This window comes from Mustela putorius, unplaced genomic scaffold (genome assembly GCF_011764305.1).
Source record: "Mustela putorius furo isolate JIRA1106 unplaced genomic scaffold, ASM1176430v1.1 tig00000997_pilon_pilon_pilon, whole genome shotgun sequence".
In the NCBI taxonomy this organism is placed as follows: domain Eukaryota; kingdom Metazoa; phylum Chordata; class Mammalia; order Carnivora; family Mustelidae; genus Mustela; species Mustela putorius.
This window is the reverse complement of record NW_025421527.1, coordinates 4,944,180-4,968,048: the sequence shown is the minus strand read 5'-3', so window position 1 is coordinate 4,968,048 and position 23,869 is coordinate 4,944,180. Positions and strand designations below refer to the sequence as shown.

Here is a 23,869-nt window from a genome sequence, read left to right as displayed (position 1 = left end):
CGACGAAGAGGCGGACCCAAGCATTCACTAAGTCGCCGAAGGTTATCGAGCTGCTGAGAAGCAGTTTTGCCCAACGAAGAGGAAAGGCGCGGAGACGGTCCCGCCGGGCGAGCAGCAGAGGGTGCTGAGGCCAGCAGACCCCGGGTCGCCTGGGCCTGCACCCCAGCACAGACACCGAAGAGACACGAGGGCCCAGCGCTAGCCTCCCGCTGCACGGCGCCCCCACCCCGGGCAAATGCAAACGAGAGCCATCTGCTCATGGCCCTGCCGTGGCACGTCCCCGGTGCCAGAACACGACCTCGGAGAGGTACACGCACGCGTCCCACAGCTGAGTGTTCACAGCTACCAAACTGCTTGAGCGGGGACGCCTGCTTCTCTCTCCGCACACAGAGAGGAAAGAAGCAGTCACGACCCAAGGGCAGAGGCGCGGCACCGAGCTAGGGAGCTCCCGGGAAGCTGCCTCCCACGGGGGCGGCCGTGCGGGGCTCTCCCACGAATGCAGCCTGCCCGCTCCACCGCCCCGCATGGCCTCGGGCCCAGAGGCCGCGCGCCACGGCCGCCCCAGAAATGCTCCAGAAACTCAAGGCCTGGCTCGAGACAAGCAGGTGACGCCCGACAACCTGGGGTACCTTGTCATGACTCTGGACCCCAGTCTCCTTTCTCCTTTTGCTCTTGGAGGCTGCGGGCGTCTTGGGGGGCTCCTCCTCATCCTCCACGTCAGGCAGCGCCACTTCTTCGAAGCCATCAAACTGCGGGGAGCAGGGGCACCTCAGCGCAGTCCTGGGCAGGCGCCCCCTGGTGCGTGCCCCCGCCCTGCTGCAGCCTCGGGGCCAGTACCTCATACTCCTTCTCCTCCGTCCAGCTGATCTCCTCGAAGTCCCCCATGCGGCTGGCCGCTGGGCGCAGGTGATCAAAGAAGACGGAGAACTCCTCCTGCAGGTGGTCGTGGCCCTTGAGAAGCTGCCACATCTGTGTCTTGAGCTGCGGGGAGCGGGCAGGGGAAGGATGACGCGTCATCCCCAGCTCCGTCCCAAACCGAACCCACTCGCTCCCAACTACACTCCCAGTCCATGGGGGACACGAAGCCTCTCTCAGAGCACGAAGACGTCTCCAGCGTCCTGTCCCTGCTCCTGTGTCCACACTGGAGGGGGATTAGGAACACGTTTCATTCCTGATGGCCACACTCCGCACCTCACCCTCCTGACCTCCAGCTCTGGCGGCAACCCAAGCAGAGCGGGCAGGCGAGTCCCCCCCAGGCCCCACCACCTCCTTCCCTGAACTTCCCTTCCAGGCACTAATGGCATCCCTGAGCCCAAGAGATTGGTCAGGCTCCGGTTTCAGGAGACAAGCGCCCCTGCTCCAGGGGTTTGTGCTTCAGGAAAGCCGGGAAAGTCCTCGCCTTCTTCCTCCCCTCCGGAACTCCAAGGTCCCCCGGAAGCAAGAGGCTAGGCACGGGGCAGCAGAAAGGCAGCGGGACAGGAAAGAGCACCTCCGTGATCTCCTGGGGCAGGCAGTCCGCACAGCTCTGGAGGACCTTGATGATCTTCTGGTGGTGCGAGGGGTTCTCTGCAAAGCAAATCTCCAGCTGCCGGAGAAACTTGCGACTCTTCTCAAACGCCTGCTGCTCCTCAAACTACCACAGTGGAGAGAAGGCAAGAGCGTCACGTGCGCCGCGAGGGCCGACGGGATGCCCCACGCCCAAGCACTGAGAGCGTGTGGCTGGGGCAGGGCCCTCTGTGAGAGCCGTGGGGCTGGCCCCGAGACCTGGTGTCGCACACCTTGGGCTGCAAGGGCGACCAACCCGAGACACCTATGACGCAAAGGACAGAATCCAGACGCGAGACTACTTCAAGGGTGGTGACGTCAGATGCTCCAGCTTGACACGGTCTAGACAGTGCCCACGACTGGCCCTGACTCCCCCCTGGGGAGAGAGCCCCGGCAGGCACGTGTCACCCCTGGGACCATGGGACTACCTCCAGCCGGCCAGAGCTCACTCGGCCCTCCATTCCCGTGTCTCTCAACCCTGAACTGGGGTGTCCCTCGCGCGGGGACACGTACTCACCAACATCTCGAATATCACCTTACACAGCAGCCCCCCCAGACCACCATGTACAAGAGGAAATTGCGAGGCCCCACCTGGAGCCACGCCCCCGGTCCCCCTTCCTGACGGATTTGCTATGAGGCGTTGGCACTAGGAAGCATCATACACATTTTTCCATTCGCAAATACTCTCTAACCCTTATGCACATCACCGTATGTATCTTACTGTTTATCACCCAACTTTCCCCCAAAGAATGGAAGCTGCCTGAGAACAAGGACGTCACTCTTTTCTACCTACGACATTCCTAGGACTGAGAACTGCCTGCCACGCCCTGGGCACATCGCAGGCATCTGCCGGAAGGACCGCCTGTCGTTACAAGGGGCAGGATGTACCTGGCAGCTCTCATGGCAACCACGGGCACAGCCTCCCACTGCACTATAAGAACCGGAGAGACGGGGGAAGATCACCCCGGTGAAAACAAAGGGGCACTGACCACCCTAGACACCAGGGCCATCTGACCGGGATGTGCCAAGAGACGAGGCTGGTGTCGGCCCATTCTCCTTGGGGGCACCGCCCCCAACCCCGGCCCTGACCCCAGCAGCCCCCCTGGCCCGGAGTTCATGCATCCACTCACTAATCCGCAGGCCAGAGCCTGCTCAGGCAGCAAGAAAGCCGCAAAATCCCTCAGCAGCTGAGGCCAGTCCTGGAGCAGAGCCTGCAGGCTTCTGTAGAGGCCCACCGCCGTCTGCCTCTGGGTGCCAGACTCGAACTCGTGGATGACCTGCAGGAAATCCTCGTACTTGCCGGGGATGTGCTGCAGCGCTTCTCGGACCTACGCAGGAAGACATTCCGCCATCAGGATGAGCGAGCTGTGCAGACCGGGAGGAGGAGGTCCCGAACAGAGCTCCAGAACCCCCTGCAGAAGCCCACTGCGGAGGCGGCTCCTCGGACGGCCCCTCAGATCTGCTCATGGAAGACAGGGAGCAGGAGTCCCGCGCAGGCCTTCGCTGCCAGCAGGCCCTGAAACGCCTTCATTCCCCAGGGACTGCGGCCCTCCCCACAAAACCCAGCAAGCCTTTCCCTTGCCCACAGCCCCAGCCTCTCTCCTGCTCTCCACTCTGCACTGAAATGCGCCCGGTACACGCGTTTCCGCACAGCACCACGGAGGGGCAAGGATGTGTTCGTTACGGGTGTCAGTGACGTGTCAGCAGACAAGAAAGCATGACCATCACTGCCAGCAAGCCAGCTGCCCAGGGGGATAAAGGAACCAGACGGTCACGCGGCAGGGATGAGCGCCGGGCACATGCGCTCAGCTCTCTCAAGACCGGACGCTTCGCAGAGGCCTGCTCTCTGGCCGGGCACCACCAGTCTGGCTTCTCAGCCGACCCCGCAGTCAGCCCTCTCGCTGATGATGGTGGCATCACCTTTCCCCGCTTTCTGAACTGAGGGGTGACGCAAAAGGAGTCACAACAAGCCGCGGCTGACGGAAGCCGGGGCCCCAGCTCCCTCATGCAGCTCTGGGGGCAGCTCCAGGAGAGAGCCAAGGCGGGGCATGCAGCGCGGCTGTGCAGCCTAAAAACCAGACTCTTCTCGACACCAGTCCCGGCAGAGAAGCAGCTGCATTTGAGGGGGACATGCCCTGGTGGGAAGCGGCCCCCGCCTACCCTGGTCAAGTAAGCCTGAGCAAAGGCCAGATCCTTCTGCTCCCTAAGGGGGTCCCGCTCGAGAAGGTCCTCGTCATACAGCAGCAGCAGCTTGGACGTGTCCTTGTTGGCCCGGGCTCGGCTTCCCCGCTTGCTTCGAACTCGCCGACGGCCCCGGCCCTTCCCAGCAGCTCGGCCGCGCTCTCCTGAGAATATAGGCGATCAAACAGTTGCTCTGAACCCACAGCCCCGTTCCGCCCACCGGCCACCTGCACGCAGGCCACGCAAATCCCACTGGCTGTCCGGGATGGCCTGAGGACAAACCAGCAGGAACGCGGTGGGAAGGCACAAGCGTGGTTCAGGCCAGCCCCGTGCGGGCACAGCCGCACTCCCCGCGGTGAGAAGCGGATCTCGGCTACTGCACGCTGATGCCAAGGGGCCTGAGCAGGAGAGCGGGCTCACGCCAGGCTCTCACGGGACTAGGTCTCGGGGAGGAACCGCAGACAGATGGAGAACCAGCACACAGGCTCGCGTGAACCTAACACAAACCTCGTGGCTGGGAAGAGTCACACCCGGACGGTCTGAGCGCGCTTCTCTGCGAAGGGCGTAGGCAAACCTGTCTGGGGGAGGGGAGCGTGCAGGGGCCCCAGAGGACTGCCTCTGAAGTCTCACACTGGCTTTCAGACCAGCCACCCGGCACGGCACTGACAAAGGAGGCCCGCTGAGAGCCACCCCGCACACCAGGCTCCCCCTCACCTGCCGGGGCGCTGCTGGCCTCCGCTTCCGGGGCGGTCCCAGGTGAGGCGAAGGTGGCCGGCAGCTTCTCAGCAGGGTCTCCAACGGCTTCGTCTGTCATTTCGTCCTCCTTCTGCAGACTTTCCATTCCTTCTGCCTCCTCTTCCTCCTCTTCTTCCGGCTCAGAGTTCTCTTCCTGTGAGTTGTCCTCCTCGGACTCGCCCTCCTGGCCCGCACGCCTCTCAGAGGCCAGCCAGGTCAGTTTCTCCATGGTCTCCTGCAAAGCCCCCGAGAATGTCCCCAAGGCTGGCACCGACTCGCCCCAGGCCACCAGCAAGGCCACCAGGGCCCGGCGCGGAGTCGGGACACAAGCCCCACCGCAAGTGGGGGAGGATGTGTTTTGAAAGGTCGCCTTCTACCCCAACGAGTTTTCCCTTCCTGAGGTCCACACTCATGATCTACGTGTTTTGCCGTTTAAGTTGTGCGCAGGTGAGTCGATGTAACGTTCCAGTGACTGAGTCACACAGAACACCCCGGGGAAGTTCACGCTCTTCCTCCCCTCTCGCCTCAACCCCCGCCCCCGGCAAAACTGTGCCCCACGCTGCATTCAAAGTCCGACAAAAATGGCAGGAGGACACCGAAGTGCAGCAAGCAAGCCGCGGCCTGTCCACGAACACCTGAGAACGCGCCCAGCTCTCACCTGGAGCTCCGGGACCGACAGCACAGACTCCTCAGAGGCTGAGGACATCTCGTCCTCCTCGTCCTGGGTCAGGTCGTCGAAGTCCTCTTCCTCCTCGTCCTCCGGCCCGTCCTTCTCTCCACCAGCTTCGGGCCCAGCCGGGGTCACCCGCGTCTGGCCACTGGCACTAGCGAGGTCCTCAGACTTGCCTGGGGGGCTCCCTCGCACCCCTTTAGGGTCGGCGCAGGAAGAAGCCGTCTTGGGAGAGCCTCTGCTCCCATCTCCGGAGTCTCCCTGATCCCGAGGTTCCCGAGAAGCTGACGCGGCTCTGGCCGGCTCCCTTCTCTCGTCCTCCTGCTGCAAGGCTGGCTGTCTCAGCTCGCTAGGACCGCTCGGCTCCTCCCCGAGGAAGCCAGCGTCCAATGCCACAGAATGTTCTTCTCTGATGTCCTCACAGGTGTCCTGGCCTGAGGACCCACTAGAGTCACCCTCCCCAGGGTCTTGAGGTTCCATCTTGACCATTTCCTGCAAGTCCCCCGGGGGCAGCGGCTCCAGAGCCTGCCTCCCGCCCTCGCCCTCGGCCTTCCCCAGAGCCCAGCCACAGGCACGGTTCTCTGGCCGCTCTTCCTGGCTCACGCGATCTGCTGCTGGGGGCCCTGGGCTGTGCTCCTCCTTGGGGAAGACAGGAGCACAGAGAGGAGAGGGTTCCTGGGGTTCTAGTTTGGGTTCTAGGCCTTGAAAGGCATTTTTCCCTTCAGCCACGGGACAACCAATGTCCACGTTCACCGGGGCCCGATCTTCAGGGGTGGCCGGGACAGACAGACTCACAGAGCTGCGGGAAACAATTAGCGGGGGGAGAGAGGAGGCCACCAGCGGCTGGTTCAGGGGGCAGGGGAAGGAGGTGGGGTTGACCAGGAGGGTGGTGATGGGAATGGTCTGAGGAGTCTGGGCCACGGCCGCATTGACGGGCTGGATCACGTTGCAGCCACTGCCAAGGCTGACGACCTTCACCGTGGTGGCGGGCACCGTGAAGATAACGGGGACCGGGTGGAGGAGGGACGCTGGTTCCAGACACAGAGAGCCCTTGGCCCCCTTTCTCTTGGAGGCTCTCGGCTTGGCACACGGCTTTCGAAACTTAGAAGGGGCAAGTGAGGGCAGCATTAGCTTGGGCACAGGGGCAGAGGAGAGCAGGGGCTGGGGCTCAGACAGAGGGAAGCTGGTCCTGGCCTCAGGGGCCGTGGGAGGCAGTGCTGCCGGAGACTCGAAAGCCTCGCCGGTCCTGACCCCCAGTGGAGGGACACCCGGCACCGTCTGTACGACGGTGGCCGGCTGGAGCACATGAGGAATCCGGACCACCATTTTGCTCGGAGGGGCTTCGGACGGAGCTGACCTCGCTGGTGTTTTCCCAGCCGTGGAGCTGGGCTGGAGGGAGGGGCTGGGTCTGATCAGCAGCGGCTTCAGGACTGATGGCCGCTTCTGTCTCCAGGCCCTCCTGGAGAAACAGTTGGCCACGGGCTTCAGTTTCAGGACTACACCCTTGGGCAACAGCAGTGGGTACGGACTCTCACTCCCCAGATCCGAGCTGCCTTTCCCCAGGTCTGGCTCTGAGCTGCCCTCGGCGGTTCCAGTCCCGTTTCCTGCCCCTCTGGCCCCGTCAGCTCTGCGCCACAGCTCCTCCTGGATGGACGGCAGACTGGCCTATTGAGAACAAGAACACACTGACCCAGGATTGGGACGAAACCACCGGGCTTCCAGGACTTTAGGGACCTTTCCATAACAGTCTCAAAAAACCTTTGCAAGAAGGAGTTTTCTTGCAGTTTTCCAATTCTACAAACACTACATCCTAACTACACACTCTAGAAATGCTGTACCGTTTCACCCGCCACTTTACAAAGGAAAGAGAGTCATGTAAGGGGCAGGGAAGCAGCAGGAGAGGAGGGAAAGAGGACGGCCTGCTGTACCTTTAACCAGAACGGAAGCCGGTGCTCTTCCCTCTCGACCGGCGGCTTCCACTGGTGGGGCTGGATCTCCTCACAGCATTTCAGCAGCACGGGCAGCTGTCTGGTCTTCTTGTAAAACTGAGGGTGAAGAAATGATGCACGAGTCACATTCCCTCCAGAAATGGGGGCCTCTGCTGGGCTGGGGAGCAAAGCGTGGGGGGTTTGATCCCCCCACCCCGCCACGACCTTAACCAGCACCAGCAACACGCCGTGCGTGTCCAATTCCACTAAGCCCTTGATCCTGATGACGCTTCTGCAACACTCGCCACCAGCAGGCAGGGAGAAGTTTCGGGCACAGAGAATAGGGAGCAGGTCGGAGCCCTTCCTTCAGATCTACTCCTACACAACAGCGCCTGAACCCTTGTCTACGACCCTCGGAAGCTTCCAACTGAGGAAGTAAGTGCGAAGGACGTCAGAGCGGGAGGGGAGGGGCCGGAGGCCGTCTGCAGAGTGGCCAACGGGACTCCCGAAGGTGACAACAAGCATCCCCGAATCCACACCTGCGCCACGCGGCCGGAGGCGGAGCAGACGAGCCCGAGAAGCGGTCGGGCTCCCAGGGAGCACGGGCTGGCGGAGAGCAAGCCAGACATGAAATTCTCTGGGAAGCAGCGCACACAGACGCACACAGACGTGGTGCACCAGTCACTCCCGAACCACACAGACGTTTCTGGCGCAGCTGCGACTACAGAGGACTCCCGGTGGCACAGAGCAGGCTGGTGCCGGCGGGGGGGGGGGGGGGGGGGGGGGGGGGGGGGGGCTGCCGACACCCTTCTCCTTCCAAATCACGACCAGGTTTAAGGAACCACAGAAAGATTGGTCTGGCTACAAGGAAATGTGAGCAGACAACCCAAGACAAGTTGGAGGAAAGGCGGGGGCCTCTGTGCCGCGCCGTGCAGCATGGGCTCTGCCCGCGAGCCATCTAGAGGCGGCCACGGCAGCAGTGGAAGGAGCCAGAAGCAGAAACACCAGTTAGAAAACCATGGCATGGGGTGCCTGGGTGGCTCAGTGGGTTAGGTTAAAGCCTCTGCCTTTAGCTCAGGTCATGATCCCAGGGTCCTGGGATCAAGCCCCGCATCGGGTTCTCTGCTCAGCAGGGAGCCTGCTTCCTCCCTCTCTCTCTGCCTGCCTCTCTGCCTCCTTGTGATCTCTGTCTGTCAAATGAATAAATAAAATTCAAAAAGAAAAGAAAGAAAAAGAAAACCATGGCATTTGTCTGGGCATGGGGCATCAGGGCCAGACTCCCCAGCCGGGAGCACGAGCCAGGGGGTCCCGGGGCGACTGCTTGTGGCCAGCCCGTGCGTTGGAGCCACGGCCGGTGCAAGCAGCAGGACCGGACAGGCCCGGTCGGCGCGGAGGCCTGGAGGTACCGCGAAGACGGGAAGCAGCGGCCGCTCGTCAGAGCTCCAGCAGCTGTCCTCGAGGGGTCCGTGGAGCTGAAAGTCCCTGAATGCTGGACACCGTCAAGCCCGCTCGCTACAAGAACTGGTCCCACACACGAGCGGCTTCACGGCACCTGCAGCTCCAGGCCACGCCAGAGAAACAAGCTCACGCCCAGCCGCTGCAGTGGAGGCTCTACGAGCACGACCCGCAGCATCCTGCCAGCCCTGGAGGGGCTGAAAATGGTGGCAAGGGACCAAAATGGGGCCGCAAACTGATACCTCAGGGGCAGAGGTCTGGACAGAATCGCTGAACAGGTGGCAGCTGCCAACAAGAATCATTAGAACAAATGCTGGGTGATTAAAGCACCTCATTCATTTACGAAAAAAAAAGGAAGAAGAAAGGAAAAAACCACAGCACTAATGCAGGCACCATAACGGCCACAGGCATTGGGGCAGGAGGCAGGGAAAGAACACGGGGGCTTGGGGACAGCCCGGGTTATGGCAGGGATCAAGGACAACGGGCAACTTTAGACACTGAGACAACAGCCAGACTGCAAGGTCGCACAGGGACACAGACCACAGCAAGGAGCGCTGGGGGAGGGGAGGGGGCTGGCAGTGGCTGGAGGTGACAACGAGAAGGTGCAGAGGGACACGGCTCAGACTGAGCAGTGAGTGACGCAGCCGGGAAAGGATTCCTGGCAACAGCTGGCTATGTGGAGCTGGCACTTGGGACAAGAATCCGCACCAAGGCCACAGACTTGAGGAGCAGAAGGGGACAGGCGTCCCGACACACCACAAGTCTCCTGCAGAGCTCAGACGCGTGGGCAGAGCAGGGCAAGAGGGGCTCATGAAGCAGCAGCTGCACCGAGAGCAGGAGAGAAGCAGCAGCAGCCCCAGCCGGACGGCCACACGGGAGGAAGCCATGGGGGCGGCCGCTGCCCCGCCAACGGGGAGTAACTGGGATCCTTAAAGGGACATGATCCATACTCCAGGGGTGTAAGAGCGAAGACGTTTATTGTTCAAAACAGATTAAACACATACATTTGGCCTTGTTTCCTCTTAAAACCCCATGAAAACAAGGGAAGTGCTGGAAGGTCAAAGCCTGTAAGAGAGAAAATGACAGAAAAGCTGAAAGCACCAAAGTTTCCAGAACTAAAAAGCAGATGGAGGCGCGGAGACGCAGAATGAAGCAGCCGCGTGCTGCGTGGAGAAGTTACGGGCCAACGAGACAGAGGCTCCACGGGGAGCCTGCTTCCTCCTCTCTCTCTGCCTCTCTGCCTACTTGTGACCTCTCTCTCTCCTGTCAAGTAAATAAATAAAATCTTTAAAAAAAAGAAAGAAAGAAAAGAAAAAGAACAACCAGAGAAACAGAGCTAACTCAGCAGAAAGGTCAGAAGAAAAATCCAAAGTAACACCCCAGAAAGTACAACAAAAGATCCAAATGTTGAGGAAAGAGAAGACCAGTGGGAGGACTGGGGGAACCACCTAGGGGAGAGCCCGTGGAGACCGGGTCCCAGTCACTGGAAAATTAATCACACTGGACCCAAACTGAAGCATCCACAGCACCAGAAAATCCCAAAACACTGGAGAAAAGGAAAAGCCCTATATGCTCCCGGGGCAGGGAGTACTGGGGGTTGGCGGGGCAGGGGAAGGTCACACAGGTTCAAGGCATCAAATCACTAGCAACAAGAAAATGGAGCAAGGACCTTAAAACTTTCTAATAAAAATGATTTCAACCCTCATTCTAGACCCAATGAAAGTAGAGCAGAAAAGGGATATACTTTTAAAGTTTTTGAAAACTTTTCATTTTAAATAATTAAATTCATTAGAAATACCAAAAATAAGACAGAAAGGTCTTACGTAGCTTTCCCCCAGTTAACGGTAAGACCTTGTGTCCCATGGTGACAGTGGTCACACCCACAAACTGGGACGCTGCCTCCGGGCCTGTCCACACAGCGTGAACACTGGGCCCACAGGCAATTTAAATCTACACACCTGTCTCTCAAGCACTCTTGCCCAGAATGCCATGAGGATGTGCTCCAGTAAAAGAAGGAAGGAGAAAAGCTACAAAGACGGGGGTTCGGGGACCAGGAGCACACGCACGGGAGAGAAGCAAAACGAAGCCCTGATGACGGGGGAGAGAAATCCCAAGAAGCTGTGGGTGCAGCGAGCCGAGACAGCAACGCGTTTAGAGGGAACGGGCCAGTGGAGCCGGGGACAGGCTTCCGCAGGAAGCGGAGAATGACAGCACCGACATCGTCTGAACAGTGACCAGAGACTCCCAGCACAGCAGCCAACTCCAGCGTCCAACAGCAAGTACACAGCTCCCGAGACCGGCCCCCCCGCCGCTCCCCCCACACTACTACCACCTCCACAGAAACACGGCGGCAGCGAAGCAGTCACGCCGCACCACACAGCTCGGCTGGTAGCAAACACGTATCACGCCTCTACTGTAAGCCTGAATCCCATCTCTAGTGGGAAAACCGGGGGCAGAGGACGCCCGTGATGACAGCAGGGGTGTGGCGGCGGGAGGCCCGAACCTTTGTCGTCTGTGTCGTGCTTTAATAAATAAGGCTTCAATCCAAAGCACTGAGAGGCGGCAACAACAGGCACATCCAGATGCAGACGCGGACACAGCACCCCTCCAAACCTCAGCACGGAACAGGGAGAAAAATATTCTTCGTAATAAGCCTCAGAACTACAGACTCTTTCTTTAAAGATTTTCTTTATTCATTTGATGGGGGTAGGCAGACTGAGCACACACGAGCAGGGGCAGAGGGAGCGGGAGAAGCAGGTGCCCTGCTGAGCAGGGAGCCTGACATGGGACTCGATCACAGGACGAGATCAGGACCTGAGCCAAAGGCAGATGCTTAACGACTGAGCCCCCCGGCGCCTCCATTTGACTCTTCAAATCTCTTAAACGATTTACCTTCCATGTAGCAGACACTTTTAACCTCGACAGACACCCCTACATAGGAAGCGTGAGGAGGAAGACATGGCAGAGTGCCGTCTCCCGAAGCTAGTGGGAAAAAGACAGGAGCGGCTGGAGGGAAACATGAAGTCGAGAAGTATTTTAAACGTTGGAATAATTCTGGAGAACCTGGGCGGCTCAGTGGTCAAGCATCGGCCTTCAGCTCGAGTCAACATCCTGGGGTCCTGGGATCGATTCCCAAGTCAGGCCCCTGCCCAGCAGGGAGCCTGCTTCCCCCGCTCCCTGCCACGCGACCCTCACCCCACCACGCCGCCCATGCTCGCTCCCAATCTCTCTCTCTCTCAAAAATAAAAGGTTGGAAGAATTTCATTTTTTAGGAGAAATTCCTGTAACAGGAAGAAGATGAGACTCCAGAGGAGAACAAGTCAGTGTCCCTGGAAAGGCCAGAGGGGGAGCGACGCAGCTCCGGCGGCAGGAGCCAGGGCCCTCGGAGTGGGGGTCGGTGGGAAGCACGCACCTTGATGATGTTGTCGGGGGCCCGGTTCATGTTCAGGTTCTTGATCCTGACCGTCAGCTGGTGGGCGGTCTTACAGGTGAGGAGGTACTTGCTGATCAGCAGCTTAGGAAACTTGGTTCCTTCAAAGTGCTTCAGCCCTAGAGCCAACAAACTGAGAAAGGACCCATGGCCTCAGTCTCGCCGCCTTCTGTTCTGCGGAACGCGCTCTCCCCGGAGCAGCCCGCAGCGTACGCCCCAGTGCTTGCACGCCTCCTTCTTGTGCAGGCCAGTGGCTCCCGACAGAGATCTGAGGCGGCTACCGACAGCCAGGAAGCACGGCGACCAAGACGCAACCAGGAGCCCCCGCTCAGGTGGGAAGAGGGCAAGCGGGCAGAGGCGACTAAACAATCCGGATCGTGACGTGCTTCACACCCGTCGGACCGAGGAGGATGGAGCCAACAGAACAAATGGGCAGGAATTCTGGGAAGGGAATTCTGGGCGCGGCGTGAGGCGTGGCAGACCAGGGCCAAGACCGCGTCCCAACCTGACCTGGCCACCGCGGCTCGCAGACGGCACTGGCCGGTACGCACCAGGAGCCCGAACATGTTCCTGACCTTTACCAAATAACCCCACGCTGGAGAATGTACCCAAAGGGTTAAGCTCCAAAGACTGCTTCTCCGTCTCCCACTCCCCTGCTTGTGTTCCCTCTCTCGCTGCGCCTCTCTCTGCCAAATAAATAATTATCTTTAAGAAAAAAAAAAAAGGTCAATGCACAAAGATCCCTGCTGGAGCCGCATGGGGGACGGCAGGGCCAGAGAAGAGAGAAAACCAACACGGCAGATAAAAGGGCCATCCCAGGGCCGTGCAGGACCGCTTGAGAAGACAACACACAGAAACTACGAGAAGGACGGCGCTCCAGCCCAGAGCACTGAAAAACAATTTCAAGGTGTTAACTCAAAAAAAGCAAAACAAAATTATACTTAAATTGCCAAAAATTATATGAAGAATCATTGGGGGTGCGTGGCTCAGTCTGGGGTTGTTACTCCGAGCCCCATGCTGGCTGCAGCGCTTACTTTAAGAAAAAAAAAGAAAGAAAGAAAAGAAAATCACTTCCATGGGTGCTGAGGATAATGGATAAAAATGTTTTTCCTTTGAAAAATGTTCTCCAATAGTACTGAGAGATGGGTTTTTTCACAATGGGGAAAAAAAAAGTTAAAATGTTTCCCCAAAGGGCACTCCGTTCCCCAAAAAGAACAGTGTCCGCCCCGCTGGAGCACACCCACTGCAGAGCCGCCCAGCACCCCGTGCCGGCCTCTGGTCTCCCCTGCCCATGCTGGGTACCACGCGCCTGGCCGCCCCCACGCTCCTCAAGAGAGAGAACCAGGTCTGCTCCTCAGGGCCTCTGTCCCCCACAGCAAACCCTTACTTGTCCTCGGCCTTGGTGAAGAAAATCTTATCCTGGGGGTTCTTCGCCTTCAGAGAACACACTGGAAGGAGCTCCGGGTACATGAAAACCTTGCTTGTGGCCAGGGTCCATGCCACTTGTTTTGGCAAACAGGGAAATTCATCTGCTGTGAGGAAACAATTCTGTGGTAAATGAAATTCCAGAACAGAAGCTTCTGCGTGCGTGTCAGCATCTGGCCGGCACTGCCCAGACCTGGTGGGGGGTCCCCACCTCTCAGCCCAGACCTGGTGGGGGTGCCCACCTCTCACCCCAGAGAAGCTCCCAGCATCCTTGCAGCCCGACACACGCCCATGGGGAGTCCCCTGGGCACGACTAAACGTGGACACACGCTCTCTTCCCTCGTCGGCACGGACATCTGTGACGGGGCGGGTGACCCCTGGCACACAGCGTGCCCACGGACATTGCTGCCTCCGCGACTCCCCGGCCTCCCAAAGTCCTTGGAAGGACCGGTGACAACGCCCGCTTTCTTCCAGAATAAGGTGCCGACTGCTTTCATTTCATCTCCCTCACCAGTCTGGGACTCCAGAGTTTATCTGATCTGATTCTTACTTAACTTCCATTAAGTCCTCCCAGATTCCTCGGGGTTGGGAAGAAAAACCATAAAAGGATGAGGCAATTCAGTCTCACTTGTTTCTGCCTTGCTGCCCACGCCTCTCAATTCCAGGCACGTCTGCCTTTCCAGACACAGAAAGCAACACCATCTCCACAGTTCTCCTTCCAAAAATGGTGTTTTCATAGCCCCAGGAGAAAACCCCAGGACACCGTATGTGTTATTACCAGGCCACGATCCTAGGTTTGCTTTGCCACCAGAGAGCTAAGGAAGTCGTCTGAGTTCCTTAATGCACCTGAACTCAACTCCGGTCAGCGTAATGCTGAGTCCGGGATTTCAAGCCTCGACTCATCTGCTACGGCAGGAAACTAACTAGAAGCTATTACTCACTTTAAGGGAACAGCAAACATCTTCTCAAAACCTACCAACAAATGCACGGTAGAAAGCAAAAGCGCACAAGTGTTTACAGCAAATGTACAACATCTCTAATTTGTGTCCAATTCGCAAATCAACATTTCATTCAAAACGGAGGAACCGCTGCCACCACAAAGGGAAGTACAAGGACCTGAGTAACACGAAGGGTGAACACTGACCCCGACCCAAATTCAAGCACCAGCCTTTCCTCCTCCCGAGACCCCAGCAGCCGGGCTCCTGCCGCCCCCTGCCCTCACGCGCGCCCCGGATCCTGTCCCTGCCCCCCGCCCCGTGCTGCCCAGCAGCGCAGCCCTCACGGAAGCCCGAGCACCATCACGCCCTCCTGGACCGTAGGCAGCGGGTACCGGGACGACATCACAGAGGCCCTGTCTCCCGGGAAGGGAGGTTCGTGACAGATCCCAACCTCTCCACACAGGCAAAGGGCAGAGGCGAGCACGGGCCCCCTACCAGTCTTCTTGACAGCTTTGCGAGGGCTCCAGTCGACGCTGATGTGCGCGCTGACGTCCTCGACGAGCCGCACCGCCCCCAGCAGGTTGCAGGGCTGGAACGAGGTCTGGAAGCCGGGAATGGACTGGTGGAGCGCGATGGAGCTCTGCGCGAAGGTGCCCAGCTCTTTCTGGGAACACAGAGCACAAAGCACAAGCCTCAGCCCCACACACGTAAGACGAGCAGCCCTCACCAGCCTGCGAGAGGAGACGTGTCCTTCGTGCTGGAGGACAGGAGCCCATACGAGTCCTCACAAAGCCCTCCGTGACTGACATCGCCCCATTAAGACTACGCTTTGGCGGAGTCGCGGACACTCAGGGACTGTGTTTGGGACACGCGCGTCTGTTCTTGTTTCACTCCGCAGCCTTTCGGATGGTCTGGCTCCAAGACTGAGAACGATTAAAATGTTTTGTCTTGGGCGCCTGGGTGGCTCAGTGGGTTAAGTTGCTGCCTTCGGCTCGGGTCATGATCTCGGGGTCCTGGGATCGAGTCCTGAATCGGGCTCTCTGCTCTGCGGGAAGCCTGCTTCCCGCTCTCTCTCTCTGCCTGCCTCTCCATCTACTTGTGATTTCTCTCTGTTAAATAAATAAACAAAATCTTTAAAAAAAAAAAAAATTTTTTTTGTCTTTGGTTTCTCTAAAGAACACCCAGATAATTTCAAAATTAAAAGCCCTTCCTCCAAAACACTTTAAGATGGCATGACCAAAATTAATTTTATATATAAAATAATATTGTTGAACGTAATGAATTCAATAAAAAGAACAAAGGTACTGGGGCGCCTGGGTGGCTCAGTGGGTTAAGCCTCTGCGTTCGGCTCAGGTCGTGATCCCAGGGTCCTGGGATTAAGCCCCACATCGGGCTCTCCGCTCAGCGGGGAGCCTGCTTCCCCCCCCTGCCTGCTTGAGATCTCTCTCTGTCAAATAAATAAAACCCTTTAAAAAAAAGAACAAAAGTACCAAAAACCTAAGAAGTCAGGGTGGATCTAAAGATGATGAGGAGGGGGGGGTGCCTGGGGGGCTCAGTCAGTTGTGCATCTGCCTTCAGCTCAGGGCATGATCCCAGGGTGCTGGGATCGGGGCCCGCATCAGGCTCCCTGCTCAGCGGGCAGTCTGCTTCTTCCTCTGCCTGACACTCCCTCAGCTCGTGCACATATTTCTCTCAAATATATAAATAAAATCTCTTTAAAAGATGAGAAAGAAGACCCGATCAGAAAGCCAGAGGAGGGGCGCCTGGGTGGCTCAGTGGGTTAAGCCGCTGCCTTCGGCTCAGGTCATGATCTCAGAGTCCTGGGATCGAGCCCCGCATCGGGCTCTCTGCTCCGCAGGGCGCCTGCTTCCCTCTCTCTCTCTCTGTCAAATAAATAAATAAAATCTTAAAAAAAAAAAAAAAAAAGGATGGGACGCCTGGGTGGCTCAGTTGGTTAAGCAGCTGCCTTCGGCTCAGGTCATGATCCCAGCGTCCTGGGATCGAGTCCCACATCGGGCTCCTTGCTCAGCAGGGAGCCTGCTTCTCCCTCTGCCTGCCATTCTGTCTGCCTGTGCTTGCTCTCTCCCCCTCTCTCCCTGATAAATAAATAAAATTTAAAAAAAAAAAAAAAAGGAAAAAAAGAAAGCCAGAGGAATGGTCGTAGGGGAACTGGGTAAGCTCTCCAGCCCTGCACGGGGTGAGAGGCGGGTTCTCAGCAAACAGGAAGCTGTGGGAACAGCTGTCAGGACGCCCTGAATGACCATCTAAGGGAAGTGACCCCCGGGCTGACGGACACCCACGTCTTTAGAGTGCAGGACACTTGGAACCTTACAAGAAATATCCTGGTGGTACTGGCCTCTGAACTGAGGTTGGGGTTGGAGGAGGCGAGAAGGTGAATCTGCGTCAAGAGCTGAACATGCTGGGAAGGGAAAGAAAATAACAGGGTGATGCGTTACGACGCGGTCACTTCCAGAACCCAGAAGACCTCACCAAGATGTCTGTGACACCACCGCACGTTTTGCTCTCCAAAGAGACGACGAGACTGGCACCATATCTTGGTGTGAATTTCTCAGATTTGCTCCCCCAGAGTCAAATGACAGGAACAGGAAGTTCAACTTCAGACCCGAGGGACTGAAACTAGAACTACTCCAGCAAGCTAGGCTGTGAAACTCAGAATGGGACACGGAAGACAATGAAACATGCAGCCCAGGGGTGTGAGGGTCGCCGCGTGCATTCACGTTCCGCCCGCCCACAAGGACACCAAGGCGATTCCCTGTCAAGGTCCTCAATGCTGTGAGATCCTGGGGCCATGGGATTTCAGGGGGCATCGAGACACCGGTTCCTGACGGTCAGAACATGGCAAGCTGCTGGCCCTGTGCTGGCCTGGGACACCCCAGCCCCGAACAGCCCAACCCCCAACGCCCCGGCCGGAGCCCGCCGAGGTCGGCCTGACCTGCTGCATTTGCTGCTGGAGGCGCCCCCTTTGCACCAGGTCCAGAGTCAGCGTCTGACGGACCTTCTCCACCGGCGGCTGCGCGCGCTCGGCCTCGGGCACCTGCCGGCCCGACGCCTTCCGCAGCTTCAGCTGCTCCAGCTGCTCCTTCACCGTGCGGTGCTGCTCATTCAGCAGATTGGCCAGCGGTTCCTCGAACCTGCCCAGCGAAGACGACCGAACGCGTTTCCCGTGGCCAGTCACACGCCCAGCCGCCCCGATGGAGCACTGAGGCCCGCACGCGCCCACCTCCTGCGAACCCCACATCCCACCTGAGCCAACGAACGCCGGCCTACCCAGGCTCTCCCCAGAGCTGTTGGCACTAACCCAAGTAAGACAGATCTGGGCCGCACGGCCCCCACTTTCCACCACCGTCCTCTGAGCGACAGGCTGACGGAGCAGAGGTCACACAGCACTCCAGGAGCAGAGCCGTCTGGGCAACAACGCAGTCAAAGAGCCAAGGGGAAGAACTCATCACCCTTGGGTCCCACTGACACCCACATGCCCCTGGAACACGTTTCCAGCAGCGACACCGAACCTTCTCCAAGTCAGCATCTGTTCCCTAATCTCCCCAGGAGCTCCCCAGGTCCAGCTTCTGCCCTCCAGCCACTCCATCCACCTAGGGTGCCCTGCCTTCCTTTCTTAAAGAGTCAGAGACCTGGTATGAAGCAAGAAGGGGACACACTGAGCCACAGGACAGCTGAACGGGACAATGAGAAGCTGCCCCCCCGCACCAGGAATAGACCCTCTAGCAGCCCCCCACACCCCACCCCTCTCCCTTCAGCTGTCTACCCCACCCGCCCACCCCTGCCTCCAGGGAGAGACCGGCCAGTGCTGAAGCAGGCGTCCACAGACCCCACTGGCAACATTAAGGGCGAGCTGATACCCCATGCAATCAGGACAAAACCAGCTCGAACAGGTGTGACTGGCGGGGTACCCTCCTGCACAAAAGCCTCCAGACTCTAAGGACAGTTAGACGATGACTTTGCTACAGCCTCTGCAGATAAAAGTTCTGGGTCCATTTAAGCATTTACTGCGACTATGGACAAGTGCAGGTACTACAAAGCTGAACACAAGGACAGTCCTCTGTACAACATGTACTGAGAATGGAAAACTCTCCAACATCTGTGCTCCTCGAAGGGCAACAGAGAAACAGAAACAGTGAGAAAGCAGACAGAGCCCAAACTGCCTGCCCCTGCTGTTACGGAACATTACCGAGTGGGTTGATAAGAGGGACACAGAGAGCCCACTTTCCCCACGAGATCTTACTTAGTCAAAGACTAGACCAGGTTTGCAGACACAGCAGAACGGGCAGCAGGCGCGGCCCCTGCAGATGAACCAAACCCACGCCAGGGACAGCTGACTATCAACCAGGCCTTTAACGTAATGCTCGAAATCCCAAATCCGAAGCCCCCCACACACAGCTCATCAGGGGCGCTGACGCGCGTTTCCAGAAAATGGAGCATGAGGGCCTGCAGTAAGTGAGTCAAATAAAGACTCCGAAATCTTGAAACTGTTTCCCCGAAAAGTAAGCACGGGAGGTGATGGTGTTAACTCGACGGGGGTCCTGTTCCCATTGTGTACCTGCATCAGATCACCAGGGAGCACTTTGTGTCTCACAACTTGTCAATTATACCCCAATAAAGCCAAAACATAACAAGGGACGGTGGGATCCTGAAACCCTGAGTGGTCCCACCCCGGGGTTTCCCAGAGTGCAGTGTGAGCCGCACTCCCGGCTGTCATGCAGCAGTTGTCCCCTTGTCTCTACCACAGGCACGTCTGCGGCTCTGCAGGCGGAAGGGACCAGGCAAACACGGGGCGAGCGGCGTCCATGGGCCTCTGTGCGCTGCTCGGCTCCACACCCGCCAGGAGCCCCCCCCCCCGGCACGCCTGCCACCGCTCAGGGTAGCTCCCAGTCCGCTGAAGCGCGTGCGTCCTACAAAGCCGTCGCACAAACAGCGAGCACTGGGGCCTGCGCCGTCTGCGGGGAGAAAGGAGGCCCGGCTTTGTCGGAGGGGTTGCCGCGCCTCAGCAGCAGAGGGCACCCGCACAGGCGGCTCAGCCGCCCCCGGCCGACCAGCACGCTTCCCGTAGCATCCAGCCGATGCCTGCGGCCAGCAAGGAGAGCGAAGGGCCACACGGGCACTGGTGGCAGGGGCCGTTGCTGTGGCTGGCCATGGGGTCCTCGCGCCTCTCCAGCACCAGTCACCCGGAGAAGCTTCTGCGGACGCCAGCTCCTGCTCTCTCCCCCTTCCCAAACAGACGCAGCCCGGGCTGCCGCTGCACTGCCCCACGACAGGGAGGCTTGTTCCCGGGACACCCACCCCACGCGGGGCTGCGCAGCCCTCCCGCAGCGACCGCGGGCGCCGAGCGACGATGGGGACTTGTGAGGAGTGAGGGGACACACGCTTCCCCGTTCTGCAGCTCAGCCTGTCTGGCTAGCCTACCGCAGGGCTTGCGGGGTGTTGAAGCTCGGCCGGGGCTCAGCCGCGCGCTCCTCCTCCTCCGGGCCATCATCTTCCACGTTGGAGAGTCCCATCTCGTCCTGGAACTGAGGGCACGGGGTGGAACTGAAGGAGGGTGATCCTGGGGAAGGGGGCATGTGGAGGTCCCCCAGCAGTGAGCGGGGAAAGCGAAGACTATAGTCTCCAGGGCGCTAACGACACTGGGACCCAGAACGAGCTCCCCCAGACCCCCACGTCGGGCACCCGCGGTCCTGCACACGGCTGGCTGGCCGGTAGCCAGGAACAAAGTCTCTTGGTCAGCCACTGGCAATGGCAAGGACAGAGCACAGAGAGCTCAGAATGGTCAGAAAGAGTGTTCAAGAGACAAGGCTATGAGAAAGGTACGTATCTGTGCCCAGAATAATCTAAAACCTAATTCACAATCTTTACGATGCACCGAATGATGGCTGCGGAGGCCGTCCAGAGTGCGTGAGGAACTCTGTACTAAGAACACCCTGCCCATGGACAGCCAAGTTGAGCAAAACCCCCTCCCACGACACCCCCTCCCGAGGGGGCTGAAGGTGGACTGGCTTGGCCAAACCAGCCTGGCGGGGGGCGGAGCCCGTGGGAGGAGCCACTACTCCGCGGCACTACTCACAGTTTCGAAGAGCTCTTCCATCAGCTCGTTCACCTCCTTCTCTGAAAAGAAGCCAAACAGTGTTGGTCCAGGTGGGTCTCTGTTCCCACAGGTGGGGTTCCACAGAGACACTGTGTCTTGTTTCCAGCAAGACATGGGACGAAACCCTCACATCTGTCTGTCATTCAAACACATTCACTGACTCCCAGCTGTGCCTCAGGTGCTATTCTAGATGCTGGGGGCACATGACAGAGCTAACAGTCTCACAGGGCACCGGGGTGGCTCAGTCGGTTCAGTATCTGACTCTTGATTTCAGCTTGGGTCATGATCTCAGGGTAAGGAGATTGGGCCCCATACTGGGCTTTGCGCTGGACATGGAATCTGCTTAGGATTCTCTCTCTCTCTCCTCCCTCTGTTCCTCCTCACCCCTTCACCAGGATCCCTTTTCTACAAAAAACAAAAACAAAAACTAATCGTCTCACTTTGTAGAAGCTACATTTCCTACGGGGAGACATGTAGGAAAGCGAGCCAGGTGATTTCACAGTAAGGACAAATCATAGTTTGCTGGCCTAGCCTACTGAACGGAGTTACAAGAGAGGTCCCAACGGCCCTGTCTTTGGACCTGAACTATAAAGCAGCTCCACCAATGACCAAGAAGACCCAGAAAACACACTTACCAAATCTGTAAATTGTATAAAGTTGAAAGGGATTGCTAGACCAACTGATGACAGACTCAAAATTTCGTATTTGTCAAATTACTGGGATGAAACTTAGTGGGACAAATTTACAGTCTTATGTTAAGAATTTTTTAAAAAATCAGTTTAAGTGCACAAAAACACGAGATGGCTCAAAAAAGTCTGAAAAAGATCTATTTTGGTGACCTCAAGTTCAGCGTGACAAAGCTGCTCTGAAGCAGCCCAAGTTCCCAGGAAGACAAGCGTGTTGTGGAGCTAGCAGAGGCTCAGACCACGTCCAGACACCCAGACACATCTGTGATTTCTTCTGCAAAAGCCCTTCTTAAGAGGGCATTAAAAACCTAAAACTGAAATGCTGTGAAGATGTGGACGACATGAAATTCTGACGAGAAGGTAAAATGGAAGAAATCCACTTTGGAAAAAATCTGACCATTTCTTCTAACACTAAGCATACACCCGCCCGACCAGTGATTCCGTGACAGCCACCCCCAGAGGAAAGAAGCATTTGTCCAGGGAAGGTCTGCAAGGGAACGTTCCGAGCGGCTTCACTCACGACAGGCAAAAATCAGCCACACCCAGGTGTCCATTAACAGCTGGGAACGGATTTGTGTATTTATACTACGGACTCCCACGCAGCAATAAGAGGGGAAAAAGCAGCAAGACGGACCTCCGCAGCTTTATGCCGAAAGAAGGTTTACGCAAGACAGCGCACGCTATGATCCCACTGACATCAAGCTCTGCAACAGGCAGATCTAATCTGTTACCGAAAAAACAAGCGAACCGCGGATGCCTCAGGGAGGATGGTGAGGGGATGATTGAGAAGGGCCGGAGGGAGCTTTCCGGGGTAACAGCTCCATATCTGGGACCCTGGGGGCCCACTGGGGCCAGGTACGTGGGTGGAAGCACACCGAACCTCACTGAACGGTTCACTGAAAGTGTGTCTAACACACTGTGCAGAAAGTTACCTGAAAAGAGAAACTGTTGATAAATACTGGGCCCGAATGAATGATATGCAAATGCAGCAGGTCTGGGAAGGAGTGCGCTGCTCTCTACAGCCCACTCTGAAATGCATGAGAAAACCCACGCAGACTCACAGACTGGACAGAGTGACAGGTGAACAGCTGCGCGGTCAAGCAAACACACCAGAACTTACAGGAACTGATGGGGGGTGTGGGCGTTCAGGGTAAAATGCTTTCAACTTTGTTATGAATTTTAGAAGTTCTATTAAAAACGTATTGGTGGGGGGCGCCTGCGTGGCTCAGTGGGTTAAAGCCTCTGCCTTCGGCTCAGGTCATGGTCTCAGGGTCCTGGGATCGAGCCCCGCATCGGGCTCTCTGCTCAGCAGGGAGCCTGCTTCCTTCTCTCTCTCTGCCTGCCTCTCTGCCTGCTTGTGATCTCTCTCTGTCAAATAAATAAATAAAAATCTTTTTAAAATAAATAAATAAATAAAGTATTGGGAGAAAAGCTTCTAAAAAACTAAAGGCCAGGGGCTCCCAGCTAGCTCAGTCAGTTAGGGACTGACTTAATCCCAGTTCAGGTCTTGATCTCAGGGTCGTGAGTGCAAGCCCCACACTGAGTTCCACACTGAGCATGAAGCCTACTTACCTAAATTTAAGTAAAAAAACAAAGGCCAGAATCCAGAGGATGGTGGCTGGGGTAGTGAGAGGTCTGGGAACTGCTGCATTTAGAAAACTGAAGCAACTTGTATGTTTGGCACAGCAAATAAACACACAGGAAAAGAAACATCTTTTACTGTGCACACTGGCAAGCAAAGTACACTTTCCAGCAACAAAGGAGAAGCAGGACTGTAACAGGTACACGCAGATTCAGTAAGGGAAATGCCGGCTGAGGAGGTGCTCCACGATGAGGACGTGCCGCCCTCGGGACTGAGGAGGCCCGGGCACTGGAGGTCACCCAGACACAGAGAAGCTGCACACAAATCCTCAAGCGGGAGGAAAACACATGACCCCGGGAAGATTTCCAAACTCTTGAGTTTCTATGCTTTTTTTGTGACCCACCTAAGTGTAAGTCTCTCACAGGGCCAATATGGTGACACCTGACACGAGTGGACGAGGGGCGGGAACAGAACTGGAATCCCGTCCCAGTTCTTACGTACCATCACGGACCCCTACGACAAGGAAGGATGGCCCTTCAGTCAGGCGTCCCAGAAAAGGTCCCTATCTGCCTGGCCAAATCCCGACCACGGGCCGCATCAGCACGAACGCCCCGAGAAGCTTGCAGGCTGGGGGAAGACGGACAGGACAGACAGGACGGACAGGGCCTGAGCAACCGGGAGAGGCAGACACTAGAAGAACACATCATCCCGTGTGGAGTGCCAAAACCGTGCTAACCGGCGACAGTCTTCCTGAGCAGCTCTGTGTAACGTGAAGAAAGAGACAGACAGACAGACAGGGAAGGCAAGGGCGCTCCGGGCCAGGAGCCAAGCCCAGACAGGGCGGGCCTCCCCACTTCCAGCGCGGACACTGCAACACCAGCATTGGTGAAGCAGGTGCCCCGGCAAAGCACCTTCCCTTGGCTTCCGACGCTAGACTTGGGGGTGTTCAGACTCCCTAGACTCTGCACCGCTTTCACACAGCCGAAATCCTCAAATCTTTTCGTCATACACTGAATCCTTTCAACACTTCCTCTAACCCAAATCGTCCCAACACAGCAAATAAGGGAAAATCTTCATAGAAGAAAAGGCATTCTCATTCCAAAAAAAAGACCAAAGAGGAAACGAAGCAACAAACTAGAATGACGGTCCCAGGGGATCGAGCTTGCACGACTCTGTCCG

General features: G+C 57.4%; 1 protein-coding gene across 23 annotated transcripts in view; it reads right to left on the bottom strand.

The window, feature by feature from the left end:
• The window catches only part of LOC101688564 (GON-4-like protein), a 63,163-nt gene that overhangs the window by 3,577 nt on the left and 35,717 nt on the right, over positions 1-23,869 (bottom strand). For 14 of the 23 annotated variants that reach the window (XM_045086777.1, XM_045086782.1, XM_045086786.1 and 11 more), the window contains 15 exons: positions 20,402-20,442; positions 19,747-19,850; positions 17,261-17,459; positions 16,640-16,726; positions 14,803-14,971; positions 13,332-13,476; positions 11,927-12,077; positions 7,060-7,176; positions 5,120-6,796; positions 4,234-4,696; positions 3,706-3,890; positions 2,676-2,873; positions 1,490-1,633; positions 838-981; positions 630-749 (listed from right to left, as the gene is read on the bottom strand). In XM_045086777.1, the coding sequence (XP_044942712.1) occupies positions 630-749; positions 838-981; positions 1,490-1,633; positions 2,676-2,873; positions 3,706-3,890; positions 4,234-4,696; positions 5,120-6,796; positions 7,060-7,176; positions 11,927-12,077; positions 13,332-13,476; positions 14,803-14,971; positions 16,640-16,726; positions 17,261-17,459; positions 19,747-19,850; positions 20,402-20,442 (3,944 nt within the window). Of the gene's footprint in view, positions 1-629; positions 750-837; positions 982-1,489; positions 1,634-2,675; positions 2,874-3,705; positions 4,697-5,119; positions 6,817-7,059; positions 7,177-11,926; positions 12,078-13,331; positions 13,477-14,802; positions 14,972-16,639; positions 16,727-17,260; positions 17,460-17,626; positions 17,733-19,746; positions 19,851-20,401; positions 20,443-23,869 lie in introns of those variants that run through there. The other 9 variants (XM_013048955.2, XM_013048960.2, XM_004778553.3 and 6 more) reach the window with 6 other exon arrangements.